Source organism: Scyliorhinus canicula, chromosome 6, assembly GCF_902713615.1.
Source record: "Scyliorhinus canicula chromosome 6, sScyCan1.1, whole genome shotgun sequence".
NCBI classification, from domain to species: domain Eukaryota; kingdom Metazoa; phylum Chordata; class Chondrichthyes; order Carcharhiniformes; family Scyliorhinidae; genus Scyliorhinus; species Scyliorhinus canicula.
In genome coordinates, this window is record NC_052151.1 from 139,870,872 (window position 1) to 139,884,547 (window position 13,676).

The 13,676-nt window shown below is 47.4% G+C and overlaps 2 protein-coding genes across 3 annotated transcripts in view; one reads left to right on the forward strand and one right to left on the reverse strand.

Annotated features, from left to right (window-relative positions):
• Nucleotides 1-4,956, reverse strand: part of LOC119967537 (flap endonuclease GEN homolog 1) — a 43,647-nt gene extending 38,691 nt beyond the window's left edge. Inside the window, exon 1 of one of the 2 annotated variants that reach the window (XM_038800219.1) lies at nt 4,850-4,956. In XM_038800219.1, the coding sequence (XP_038656147.1) occupies nt 4,850-4,934 (85 nt within the window). In that variant the 5' untranslated portion in view covers nt 4,935-4,956. The other variant, XM_038800220.1, reaches the window with a different exon arrangement.
• A 52-nt stretch (nt 4,957-5,008) lies between these two features.
• The window catches only part of LOC119967536 (structural maintenance of chromosomes protein 6-like), a 130,886-nt gene continuing 122,218 nt past the window's right edge, over nt 5,009-13,676 (forward strand). The window contains exon 1 of the mRNA XM_038800217.1: nt 5,009-5,158. The gene's annotated coding sequence lies outside the window, so the exon portion shown is untranslated. The remainder of the gene's footprint in view (nt 5,159-13,676) is intronic.

Below are 13,676 nucleotides of genomic sequence, written 5' to 3' on the forward strand. Positions count from 1 at the left end.
CAGGCACACACACACACTCTCTCTCCCTCTCTCTGGATATACACACTCTCTCTCTCCCTCTCCAGGTACACACTCTCTCTCTCTCTCCGGGTACACAATCACTCTCTCTCTCTGGGTACACAATCTATCTCTCTCTCTCTCTCTCTCTCTCTCCGGGTACACACACACTCTCTCCTTCCGGGTACACACACACTCTCTCTCTCCGGGTACACACACACACACACTCTCTCTCTCCGGGTACACACACACTCTCTCTTTCTCTCTCCGGGTACGCACACACTCTCTCTCTCTCTCTCCGGATACACACTCTCTCTCTCGGGGAACACACTCTCTCTCTCCGGGTATTCTCTCTCTCTCTGGGTACACTCTTTCTCACTCCGGGTACACTCTAACCCCCGGGTACGCCCTTTCTCTCTCTCCCCGGGTACACTCTTTCTCTCCTTCTCTCACTCCGGGTACACTCTTTCTCTCTCTGGGTACAGTCTATCCCCCACCCATTCTATCTCGCTCCCTGGGTACACTTTTTCTCCCTCTCTCAGGATACACACACTGTATCTCTTTCTCTCTGCGGGTACACACATTGTCTCTCTCCGGGTACACACATTGTCTCTCTCTCTCTCTCCGGGTACACACACTCTCTCTCTCTCACTCTGGGTACACACACTGTCTCTCTCCCTCCGGGTACACACACTCTCTCTCTCCGGGTACACACACTGTCTCTCTCGCTCCGGGTACGCACACTCTCTCTCTCTCTCTCACCCGGTATGCACACACACTCTCTCTCCGGGTACACACACACTCTCTCTCTCTCTCTCTCTCTCTCTCCGTGTACACACACTGTCTCTCTCTCTCTCTCCCCCCGGTACAAACACTCTCTCTCTCCCTCCGGGTACATACACTGTCCCCCTCCCCCGGGTACACACTCTCTCTCTCTCTCTCTCGGGTACACACTGTCTGTCTCTCTCTCCAGGTACACATTCTCTCTCTCTCTCCGGCTACACTCTCTCTCTCTCTCCGGGTACACAATCTCTCTCTCTCTCCGGGTACACACACTGTCTCTCTCCCTCCGGGTCCCACACTGTCTCTTTCCGGGTACACACTCTCACTCTCTCTGTCCAGGTACACACTCTCTCCGGGTACGCACTCTCTCTCTCTCTCTCACTCCGGGTACACACACACTCTCTGTCCGGGTACACACACTCTCTCTCTCTGTCTGGATACACACACACTCTCCCTCCGGGTACACACATTCTCTCCCTCCGGGTACACACACACTCTCTCTCTCCGGGTACACACACACTCTCTCTCTCCGGGTACACACACACTCTCTCTCTCTCCGGGTACACACGCACTCTCTCTCTCTCCGGGTACACACACACTCTCTCTCTCCAGGTACACACAAACTCTCTCTCTCTCCGAGTACACACACACTCTCTCTCTCTCCCTCCGGGTCCCACACTGTCTCTCTCCGGGTTCACACACTCACTCTCTCTGTGCAGGTACACTCTCTATCTCTCTCTCTCCGGGTACACACTCTCTCTCTCTCTCCGGGTACACACACTCTCTCTCTCTCTATCTCTCCGGGTACGCACACTGTCTCCCTCCCCCGGGAACACCTACTCTCTCTCTCCGGGTACACACACTGTCTCTCTCTCCCCGGGTACACACACTCCCCGCCCCGGTACATTCTATCTCGCTCCCCGGGTACACTTATTCTCCCTCTCTCTGGCTACACACTCTGTCTCTCTCTTTCCGGGTACACACACACTCTCTCTCTTCGGGTATACACACACTGTCTCTCTCTCTCTCTCCCGGTACACACACTCTCTCTCTCCGGGTACACACACACTCTCTCTCTCTCCGGGTACACACACACTCTCTCTCTCTCTCTCTCCGGGTACACACACTGTCTCTCTCTCCGGGTACACAATCTCTCTCTCTCTCCGGGTACACAATCTCTCTCTCTCTCCGGGTACACAATCTCTCTCTCTCTCCGGGTACACACACTGTCTCTCTCCCTCCGGGTCCCACACTGTCTCTTTCCGGGTACACACTCTCACTCTCTCTGTCCAGGTACACTCTCTCTCCGGGTACACACTCTCTCTCTCTCCGGGTACACACTCTCTCTCTCTCTCTCCGGGTACACACACACTCTCTCCCTCCGGGTACACACATTCTCTCCCTCCGGGTACACACACACTCTCTCTCTCTCCGGGTACACGCACTCTCTCCGGGTACACACACTCTCTCTCTCCGGATACACACACATTCTCTCTCTCCGGGTACACACACACTCTCTCTCTCTCCTGGTGCACACACACTCTCTCTCTCTCCGGGTACACACACAGTCTCTCTCTCTCCCTCCGGGTCCCACACTGTCTCTCTCCGGGTACACACACTCACTCTATCTGTCCAGGTACACTCTCTCTCTCTCTCCGGGTACACACTCTCTCTCTCCGGGTACACACTCTCTCTCTCTCTCTCCGGGTGCACACACTCTCTCTCTCTATCTCTCCGGGTACACACACTGTCGCCCTCCCCCGGGAACACACACTCTCTCTCTCCGGGTACACAGTCTCTCTCTCTCCGGATACACACACTGTCTCTCTCTCTCCGGGTACACACACTCTCTCTCTCCGGGTACACACTTTGTCTCTCTCTCTCCGTTACACGCACTGTCTCTCTCTCGCCGGGTAAACACACTCTCTCTCTCTCTCCGTGTACACACTTTGTCTCCCTCTCTCCGGTACACGCACTGACTCTCTCTCGCCGGGTACACACACACTGTCTCTCTCTCTCCAGGTACACACTCTCTCTCTCGCTGGGTACACACAGTGTCTCTCTCTCTCCCCGGGTATAATCTTTCTCTGCCTCTCTCACTCCAGGTACACTCTCTCCCCGGTTACACTCTTTCACTCTCTGGATACAGTCTATCCCCCGGCCCTGTACATTCTATCTCGCTCCCCGGGTACACTTATTCTCCCTCTCTCTGGCTACACACTCTGTCTCTCTCTTTCCGGGTACACACACTCTCTCTCTCCGGGTACACACACTGTCTCTCTCTCCCGGTACACACACTGTCTCTCTCTCTCTCCGGGTACACACACACTCTCTCTCTCTCCCGGTACACACACTGTCTCTCTCTCTCCGGGTACACACACACTGTCTCTCTCTCAGGGTACACACACTCTCTCTCTCTCCGGGTACATACACTGTCTCTCTCCCTGCAGGTACACAATCTGTTTCTCTCTCTCTCCGGATACACACACACACTCTCTCCGGGTACACACTCACTCTCTCTGGGTACACACACTGTCTCTCTCCCTCCGGGTACACACTCCCTCTCTCTCTCTCCGGATACACACACTCTCTCTCTCTCTCCGGGTACACACACTCTCTCTCTCTCTCTCACTCCGGGTACACTCTCTCCCCCGGGTACTCCCTTTCTCTCTCTCCCCGGGTACACACTCTCTTCTCTGGGTACATTCTATCTCGCTCCCCGGGTACACTTATTCTCCCTCTCTCTGGCTACACACTCTGTCTCTCTCTTTCCGGGTACACACACTCTCTCTTTCTCTCTCTCCGGGTACACACACTGTCTCTCTCTCCCGGTACACACTGTCTCTCTCTCTCTGGGTACACACTCTCTCTCTCATGTACACACTCTCTCTCTCTCTCTGGGTACACACTCTCTCTCTCATGTACACACTCTCTCTCTCATGTACACACTCTCTCTCTATGTACACACTGTCTCTCTCTCCGTGTACACACTCTCTCTCTCCGGGTACACACTCTCTCTCTCTCCGGGTACACACACTTTCTCTCTCTATCTCTCTGGGTACTCACAGTCTCTCTCCCTCCGGGTACACACTCTGTCTGTCTGTCTCTCTCTCTCCGGGTACACACACTCTCTCCGGGTACACACACAGTCTCTCTCTCTCTCCTGGTACACACTCTCTCTCCGGGTACACACATTGTCTCTCTCTCTCTGGGTACACACATTGTCTCTCTCTCCCTCCGGGTACACTCTCTCCCCCGGGTACATCCTTTCTCTCTCTCCCTCACTCACTCCAGGTACACTCTAACCCCTGGGTACACCCTTTCTCTCTCTCCCCGGGTGCACTCTTTCTCTACCTCTCTCACCCTGGGTACACTCTTTCTCTCTCTGGGTACAGTCTATCCCCCGCCCCGGTACATTCTATCTCGCTCCCCGGTACACTTTTTCTCCCTCTCTCCGGGTACACACACACTCTCTCTTCCTCCGGGTACACACATTCTCTCCCTCCGGGTACACACACACACTCTCTCTCTCTCCCGGTACACACACACTCTCTCTCTCTCTCTCCCGGTACACACTCTCTCTCTCCGGGTACACATACACACTCTCTCTCTCCGGGTACACACACACTCTCTCTCTCCGGGTACACACACACACTCTCTCTCTCTCTCCCGGTACACACACACTCTCTCTCTCTCCCGGTACACACACACTCTCTCTCTCTCCCGGTACACACACACTCTCTCTCTCTCCCGGTACACACACTCTCTCTCTCTCTCCCGGTACACAAACACTCTCTCTCTCTCTCCCGGTACACAAACACTCTCTCTCTCTCTCTCCCGGTACACAAACACTCTCTCTCACTCTCTCTCTCTCTCTCTCTTTCCTCCTTATATCTTTCCTGCCGTTTCTGTCCATTTAAATTTCGCGCTGTGGGATCGCATGGTGTTTATTTACGTTTTCATTGTGAACCGGCAGCATTGGTTGGACAGTAAATCACAGAATAAAGCGACGATTATAATCGGCAGAGCTGATAAGAAATATCGCAGCATTTGAACATCAGGCACAAACCTTCAAAAATCCAACCGTCAAAGAACACTGTGAAATACGCATGCGCAAAACCTAACCGCGAGGAACGGCATGTGGACAAGCGCATTGGAAGCGCTGCGCGGACAGGCACAATCCGCAAAGATGGGAACAGACATGCGCAGTCTCGAACTGTCGGTTTGCCCGAATAACCGGCTTGAGTACGCATGCCCCCGAGTCCTAGCCGGAAGTGAAACTAGATTCGGCCGTTTGAGAATGCGCGTGCGCACACCCGTAGCGAAGTTTGAATTGAGTTTGGGCGGATTCAGGCCGAGGAGGATCGCAGCTGGAGAGGTGAGTAATGTCCTGGCCGTCTAGGCCAAGTGAGCGCCTGCTTGTTGTACCATTGGTGAGGATTTTGTTCTCTCCGGCCTCCGCGCCAGTGCCCAGTGTCACTCGAAATGCGGCCCCGGGAGTAGGTGCGAGCCCCCGGTGTTGTCCCGGGCCCCAGCAACTAATCCGGGAGAAAGCGGGTACCCAGGGTCTATATCTGGAGGAGGGAAGGAAAATTACACTGTATTCATAGCACAGCATCATCCCATTTGGCCAAGCAGGTCCATGTTATTGTTTATGGTCCACTGTATCTTCCTCAGCTATCCACTTCAACTTGACCCTGTATTCCCTTCAACCACATGTGCGTATCCAGATTCACCTGAACTACTACTCTGTGACAGCGAGTTCCATATTCTCCCCACTTTCCACCTGGAAGCGTTTCTTCTGAAATCTTAGATTATATTTATAGTCTCTGGATGTGGACCCCCTGCAAGTGTAAACACACTTTTCAACGTCCCCCTGACTTACTCTTTTTTATAATTTGGCCAACCCTCTTTTTATTAAGATGGATACACTCTCTATTCAGGTATCACCCTCGTAATTTTCTTTTAACACTCCTATGTATCTTTTTGTTAAGTGTGTTAGAACTGTGCAGTGTTTAAACCGTGATGGCTAAATTGTGCTTTGGTCTGATTTTACCAGCGGTGAAGTGCACTCAAAGTCTTAGCCCCTGGATTGTGGTTTTCATGAGCCAAACAGATGTTATCATGGAGTTTGACACAAATCCTTATACCCCATTAAATTTTACTTTAGTCACTGCCGGTGACTCTGCAAATAACTACAGGTGCTGGAATCTGAAAAGAAAACAGAAAATGCTTCAGCGTATCTGACATCACCTGTGGAGAGAGAACAGAACTAATGTTTTGAATGTGGATGACTCTTTGTCAGAGCTGGTGTAATGCTTTGGTTTTGGCTGTTTTTTCAGCATGTCTCTTTTTGAAGATGTTGATTGGTAGCTGGTCTATGGGTACTTTGAGCTCTCCAGTACCGTGACTATTGAGTTTCATGCGTGAGATTATGTAATGAATCTCCAAACTGTTTAACCACATGGAGATGGGATCTCAGGTTAACTGTTCCCATTCAAAACTCTTATGTGCATGGTTCCTTGTTCAGTTCAAAGGTCGGGATGTGAGTTGATCCATTACTTTACATGGGGCACTGAGGCCCAATTAGGAACATGTGAATTGGCTATTTAATTCCTCTAGCCAATTTTGCCATTCAGTGAAATCATGCCTGAACTGTCATGGAGCTGCCTAAACCTGCCTTTGTCCTGTATCCCTTAAGACTTTTGGGCAACAAAGATCTATCCACCTCAAATTTAAAATTTACAATTAATCTAGCATCAATTGTCATTTGCGGAAGAGAGTTCCAAACTTCCACAGCTTAGATTTCACTCCTGCAAGTTCTGACTTTTTTTTAAGACTCGTCTCCCTTTAATCTCCCTTAATCTTAGATTATGCAACCAGCAGAAATAGTTTCTCTCCAGCTACCTGATATGTTCCCCTCCGTAGTACCTCTGTCAACCCAGCCGATTGAGCGATTTCTGAAAAGTCAGTGATACAATTCCTCCAGTGTGTGCACCTATAAATATTGAAAAACATGCAGCCAAAAGCATTTACTTGAAGTGTAAGCTGCAACAAACACACTGGAAATACATTGAGCTCACTGAGTATCTATAAAATGTAAATAGTATTGAATAAATCAATAACCTCAGTGCTACACTCGTGTATGCGGCAGGCATCAGACAAATTTTCAAACCAGGATTTGTCATATACCTAAGTCGCTGGTTGATTGATCAGCGGACATGTGGATGAATTACTTTTTGTTCTTAAAGATCTAGTTATATAGTACAGACTGAAGTTATCTGTGATAAATAGTAGTGACCCTATGAACTTGAGTATCATCAATCCTGCTTGTGTGCTTCTATCTGCCCAATTAAACACTGCCTGCAGATTATCATTTAATTTCTAGTGGATTAAAAACAATGCCAGAAAGCTTGAAAATAAACACTGTCAGTTAGCATTTGAAAATAGTAAAATGGGTTTATATTTGCAGAATATTGTAAAAGTTCTTTTTCCTCAGTAACCAGAACTGAGAAATGAAAATCAGGGAGTGGAGAAGGGAATGCCAGGTTGTGATTTGTGTGGCAGTTCTACATTTGCAGAAGGGTCTAATTATGTATAAATGGCAAACTGAGAAGCCATAAAGAGGCTAATTTCGGAATATCATGCTGTTGCGCATGTGTAATTTAATGGGTGTTAATGTTGCCCTTGAACGAATTGCATTTTAGCTACTGCTGGGAGCTAAGGAGGGTGATAAAATTATTTTGCTGTTGTGCTTGCTGACTTCCTGACAATCCTTTGGGGAAGCAGTGCTTTAAGAGAACATAACTACGTTTTCTGTTTTGATTTCAAGCTGTTGGTTGAAGATTTGTTTTTATTACGTAGAGATAATTTTATCTGTAATTTCATGGAAAGCTTTGGCATAACTATGGCACTGAAATTACATTGCACTGTTCTTTTTCCAAAAAGATTCTTACATAACTGAAACATTGCTATTGGTAGAGTGTCTCAAATTCCAACATGGATGGGTAGTACGGTAGCACAGTGTCGGGGTCCCAGGTTCAATTCCTGGCTTGGGTCACTGTCTGTACGGAGTCTGCACGGCCTCCACTTGTCTGCGTGGGTTTCCTCCGGGTGCTCTGGTTTCCTCCCATAAGTCCCGAAAGACGACCTGTTAGGTAATTTGGACATTCTGAATTCTCCCTCTGTGTACCTGAACCAGAACGTGGCGACTAGGGGCTTTTCACAGTAACTTCATTGCAGTGTTGATGTAAGTCTACTTGTGATGATAAAGATTATTATTATAATTCGGCTATCCAAACATTTTTTTTTATAAATGTTTTTTATTCAGTTTTCATGTGTTATATTGAACAAATTACAAATTGTTAGAGAGAGAGAAAGAAAAAAAAAGAACACACAAAAATTAACATATATATTTACAGGTAAGCATCTTCGTAATAATAACTGTGGCCTCCCCCCTTTAGCCGGCATACATATTTTACATTCCCCAATATGGCCGAGGCACATGTTTATTGCCCCCCCCCCCCCCCCCCCCTCAACTATTCTTCCTCTTGTTCGTTGGCCACAAACAGGTCCCGGAACAATTGCATGAATGGCTCCCATGTTCTGTGGAAGCCGTCGTCCGACCCTCGGATGGTGAATTTGATTTTCTCCATTTGGAGAGATTCCGAGAGGTCGGACAGCCAGTCTGCAGCTCTGGGTGGTGCTGCTGACCACCAGCCGAACAGGATTCTACGGCGGCCGATCAAGGAGGCAAAGGCAAGGGCGTCCGCCCTCCTCCCCAGGAATAGATCTGGCTGGTCTGAAACCCCGAAGACCGCCACTATCGGGCATGGCTCCACCCTCACCCCCACCACTTTGGACATAGCCTCGAAGAAGGCTGTCCGGTACTCCACAAGTCTGGGGCAAGACCAGAACATGTGGGCATGGTTGGCCGGGCCTCTTTGGCACCGTTGGCTATCCAAACATTAGAGTTGTCTGAAAACTGGATGTTTTGTGAATGTGCTCGATTGTAATTGAGTAAAGTAAAAAAATAATTTAAGAATTGGTCTGGGCACTGCATTGGCATGTTGTGGTGCAAGACTAATTCTATGCTTAGCCAGTCTATTCCTGGGCTCCGACTGACCCTTGACCCCCATCTGGCCTGAATTTCCCGACCCAAAATCAGGGAAGATTCAAAATCTGCCAACTCAGTCATGAGGTTGCTGTTTGAGACACTGCGTGTCAGTGCTAATTTTATTGATTGTTTGCACTGCTTCATAATAAATGCACCGAGACCCTTCATCCCTCTGTCCTGACCAATAATTATCCTTCAATCAATATAACAAAAATGGATAATCTGACCATTAACATCACTGCATGCTGTGCAGAAGTTGGCTTTAAAAATATGTGGCGGTTGTGAAATAGATTAGTTAAATGCAAGTCTGTCTTTCTCATTTATGTAGTTTCACCATTGAATTTCCTAACATTATCTGAGTAATATGTTGGTGGAAATTCATGCCTGTAAAATCTAGGCACAGTAGATTTCAAATATTAGCATAATATGAGGGTTTGGTGAATTTTTCCCACAAGCATATAAAAAATTTTTCAGAGACCTGCACCAAACCAAATTGCCACTGGTGTCCATGGTCTCAATGTTTTAGACAACTGCTTTTCCAGTGTTACAAAGACCAAATAGCTGAGATGGTCTACCCAATGGGCCTAATTTCTGTTCTGCCTAATATAATGGCAGAAGCCATTGAGTGAAGTTACCAGTACAGCAACCAATAGAGTTTTGTTTAAAGTAAACAAATTTTGAGATTCAAGGCCCTTGCTTCGAGGATAAAGCCACAATATTCCACAAGTATTGAACAAACAAAAATACAATTTACTGTACAAACTAAAAAAGTAAAACCATTTATACTCTTAATATCTACGGTTAAAATTAGGTATATGTGAATTAATAGGCAAATTGCACAATAAATAGCAAATGCAATCAAAACCTCCCATAGATTTCTCAGCAATGTACCAAGATGTCATGAACATTGTGAGCCCACCAATTTCATTGAACTTTCCCTCACAAATGGAACCAAACCTTTTGCTTTCAAAGATCAAGCCTCTGAATTCTCTTAAAGCTGCTCCAATTTGGACTACCTCGATGACTGCACATCTCTGAGGATTTAAATCATATCTCCCGAAACTTCATTCCCCTGTATTTGTGAGTCTGCAGTTTCAGCCCTTTAATAGCTGGGCTCAACTCCCCAGCTACACCAAGCTATAAATTGTACCCAGGGCTTCTTCTGGGCCCTAGACCTTTCCAGTATTGAGTCAATAATTTGATATTTTCTCAGCTCCCCATGACTTCTTCACTGAACTACCAAATGGTTCTCGTGATTGTGGTGATATGCATCACTGTAAATACACATTGGGTTAATGTAAATACATGTAGACTAGCTAGACACTAGAGGGAGCACCAGAGACATGACACACAGACACTCGACCAGTAGGTCAGTTAAATAGGACACGACCAATGGGCATTCACGATACACACACAGGTGACACTACCACAGGGGGGGGCATTACACCAAGCCATATATAAAGGACACAGCACACATGATCTTCCTCTTTCCAGTGGAGACACTCAGTGAGTAGAGACACAGGGTTGATTCAACATCACACCCACCAGACTGGATTGTAGCAGACTGGTTTGTCAGTCTGAGTAGCTATAGAAGGATTAACAGTAGTGGCGAACCCGAGTAGGAGAATTGTAAATAGTTCAATAAACATGTTGAAGTTATCTCCACGTCTGAACCTTCCTTTGTCAGAGTGCACATCAAGGAAGCCGCTTATGCTACGTCAAGAGCATAACAAGACAGTGATTTCTCTTGAGCTGCAACTACACAGAGCCAGCTAACAGTAACACTTTTGTTACCTGGAACCTGCTAACGCCAACACCTTTTCAGTACCCTATCAGTTCTTTTGTAGTGAATACGGATGCAAAATATGTCTTTGTTTTCAATCTTCATGGTGATCGCTGATCCACCGTCATCGCAGGCATGAGGCCTATCACTGCCTACAGGTTCAATCACTATGGAGCCAATGCACTTGCATTAACCCACAACGTCCAATAGGAATCCCTTTTGATATTTTGCCCCTCTTGCTATAGATATAAGACCTCTCTCAGCACGAGAGCTTATTGTTGGAAAGAAGATCAAAATTACATGGATTATTAAAATTATCCGATCAGGGAATGAGGGGTCTATTTGCTTTCTGACAGTTGCAGGGTGGTGATGTGCTAGAAGTATCCGCCTGTCGGACAATCTGTGGGGGACGGGGGAGAAATGAAATGAAAATCGCTTATTGTCACGAGTAGGCTTCAATGAAGTTACTGTGAAAAGCCCCTAGTCGCCACATTCCGGCGCCTGTCCGGGGAGGCTGGTATGGGAATTGAACCGTGCTGCTGGCCTGCTTGGTCTGCTTTAAAAGCCAGCGATTTAGCCTGGTGAGCTAAACCAGCCCCTCTTTGGAACAGACGTTCTTGTATCTCATTACCTTCCCACTAGGATTACAAGGAAATTAAAATGGGATAGATCACCTCTCCGCTGGCTGCTACGCTTAACATTTTCAGTTCAGGTGCCTCCCTAGGGCCTATTCCAGGCCACTTTGCTGTGTTTCTGCTTGCTTTCACTTTTTCCTCCTGTTTCTTCGAGGGCTTTCAGAGGATGTCGAAGTTCCACAATCGAACGGATCAAACTCATTCAGGATCACTGCTCCAGCTTCTCCAATCGCAGGTTCCCTATTGCACTTGCTGCTGCTCTTCCAATCATAGGTTCTATCTGGAAGAGCAGTGAGAGGGACGGAATCTATGACTGGAGGAGCAGCTACTCACAGATTCTGTCCCTCCCACACTTGCTGCTCCTTTAATTAAACTCAACATTATTTCCCCACTCCCAATTAGACACCAGTTCCTACACCTTCAATTGTGCAACACTACTTGGGCCATGGAAGAGCCATGATTAAATTGTTTTGAATACTTATCCCCTGTTTTCTTTTTTGTGGCTCTTTGTGATGTTTTGGGGCTAAATTTGCCTGCCACTCGACGTATTTTGAACCTTCGAGCCAATATATATCACTGAAACCAGGGTGATGGAAAAGCGGGGCTTTGTGAGAGTTTGGGATGAGCTCAGCCACACAGAAGGTGGAAGGGAGGCTGGCATGGAGAATGTTTTAATGTTTACCTTTAATTGGTTTATTTTGAATTCAGGGAATGTATATGTTCGACATTGGTCTGTTTGTCATCAGAGCAAAAGCTACTGCTGCTTAGTTACTGATTATAACTTAGTTGTCGCACAGTAGGACACACCTACAATCTATTATTGGTTATTTGCATGTGCGCAAGCTGCTGTGTTTCCTGGCAATTAAGTTGCACCAGCTTCAGGAAAAACTAAATTGCAATTTGTGCTTCAAGTAATGTTCCATCCATTCTTATTTTTTTTTTGTATCGTTGAGGTTTAGGCATTGATTTGATCTTGTCGTGTTGGAGGGAAGCCATGTAATTCCCAATAGGGAAAGTGGCCCACTCAATTGTGTCTGGAAGCAGATCATGTTGTGTTGGTTGGGAGATAAATCAGGATTTTGGGTATTCTGAATCGCTGGTAGTGAATCCTTTATTCGGACCTGTGCCCTCAGTTTCACTTTGCCTGCTTTCTCACTGGCTTTTTTAAGAAAAAAATGTGCCTGTTTTAAGACAAATAAATCATGCCCAGGACCCTTACCCCCCCCAACCCAGGCACAAAGACGTACATATTTAAGATTGCAAACTCACATTGCCATGATGTGTGCTGTGCGCGTGTGAGCCATCAGCAGATCAGAGTGAAATGAAAAATAACTGCAGCAACAACAAACATCCTAGACTACTGGAGGGAGAGAGATAGGAATGCTTAAAGATGCAAAAGCTGGACCACAATTCCGGACCACTGATCTTACCAAATTTCTGAATACTGGGTTACAATGTTTTGGGGGGGGGGGGGGGGGGGGGGGACTTTTCTGTCAATATTTTGAAAATTCCCCTTGCTTTGATTTTTCATCGGCTACCTGAGATATTTAAAAAATATATTTTTATTCAACATTTTCAAAATGTTAACATTTTTACAGCAACAGTACCCAATGCCCCCAACCCCATACTTCGGCCGCACCTCGGTCTCCAAAATGTCAAATGAACGACCCCCATCTCTGGTGGAACCTTATTTGCCCCTCTGAGAGCAAAGTTCGCCTTTTCACAGGACAAAAACTCCCAACAGGTTCCCCCAGCCACGCTAAGGCACTGCAGGGGAGAAGCTGACCTCCACCCCAACAGAACCTGTGAGCAATCAACGAGGTGAAGGCTAAAACGTCAGCCCCTTCACCCGTCTGCAACTCCGATAGGTCTGACACCCCGACTATGGCTTCGAGGGGACCCTCCTACAAATCCATGTGCAGAATCTCAGACATGGTGCTGAAAAGCACCCCCCAATATCTCTCCGATTTCGGGCAAGACCAGAACATACGGACATGTTTGGCTGGGCCTCTCCCACACCACTCGCAACTATCCTTCATCCCGTCAAACAGCCGGCTCATCATCTTCGTTAAATGCACCACTTTTAGTTGAATCAACTTTAGTCTCGCACACGAGGTCTAGGCATTGACCCGTCACGGCACTTTGCACCATAATCCTTCTTCCAGTTCCATCCCCAGCTCTTCCTCCCACTTGGCTTTAATCCCTTCCATAGACTCCTTGACCTCCTCCATAATGCTACCATAGATATCTGAGATGACCCCTCTCTCCAACTCTCCCACTGACTGCACCTCCTCCAACAACGAGGAAGACGGTGCCACCAGAAAACTCGGGAAAGCCTTTCTTGCAAAATTCCGCACCTGCA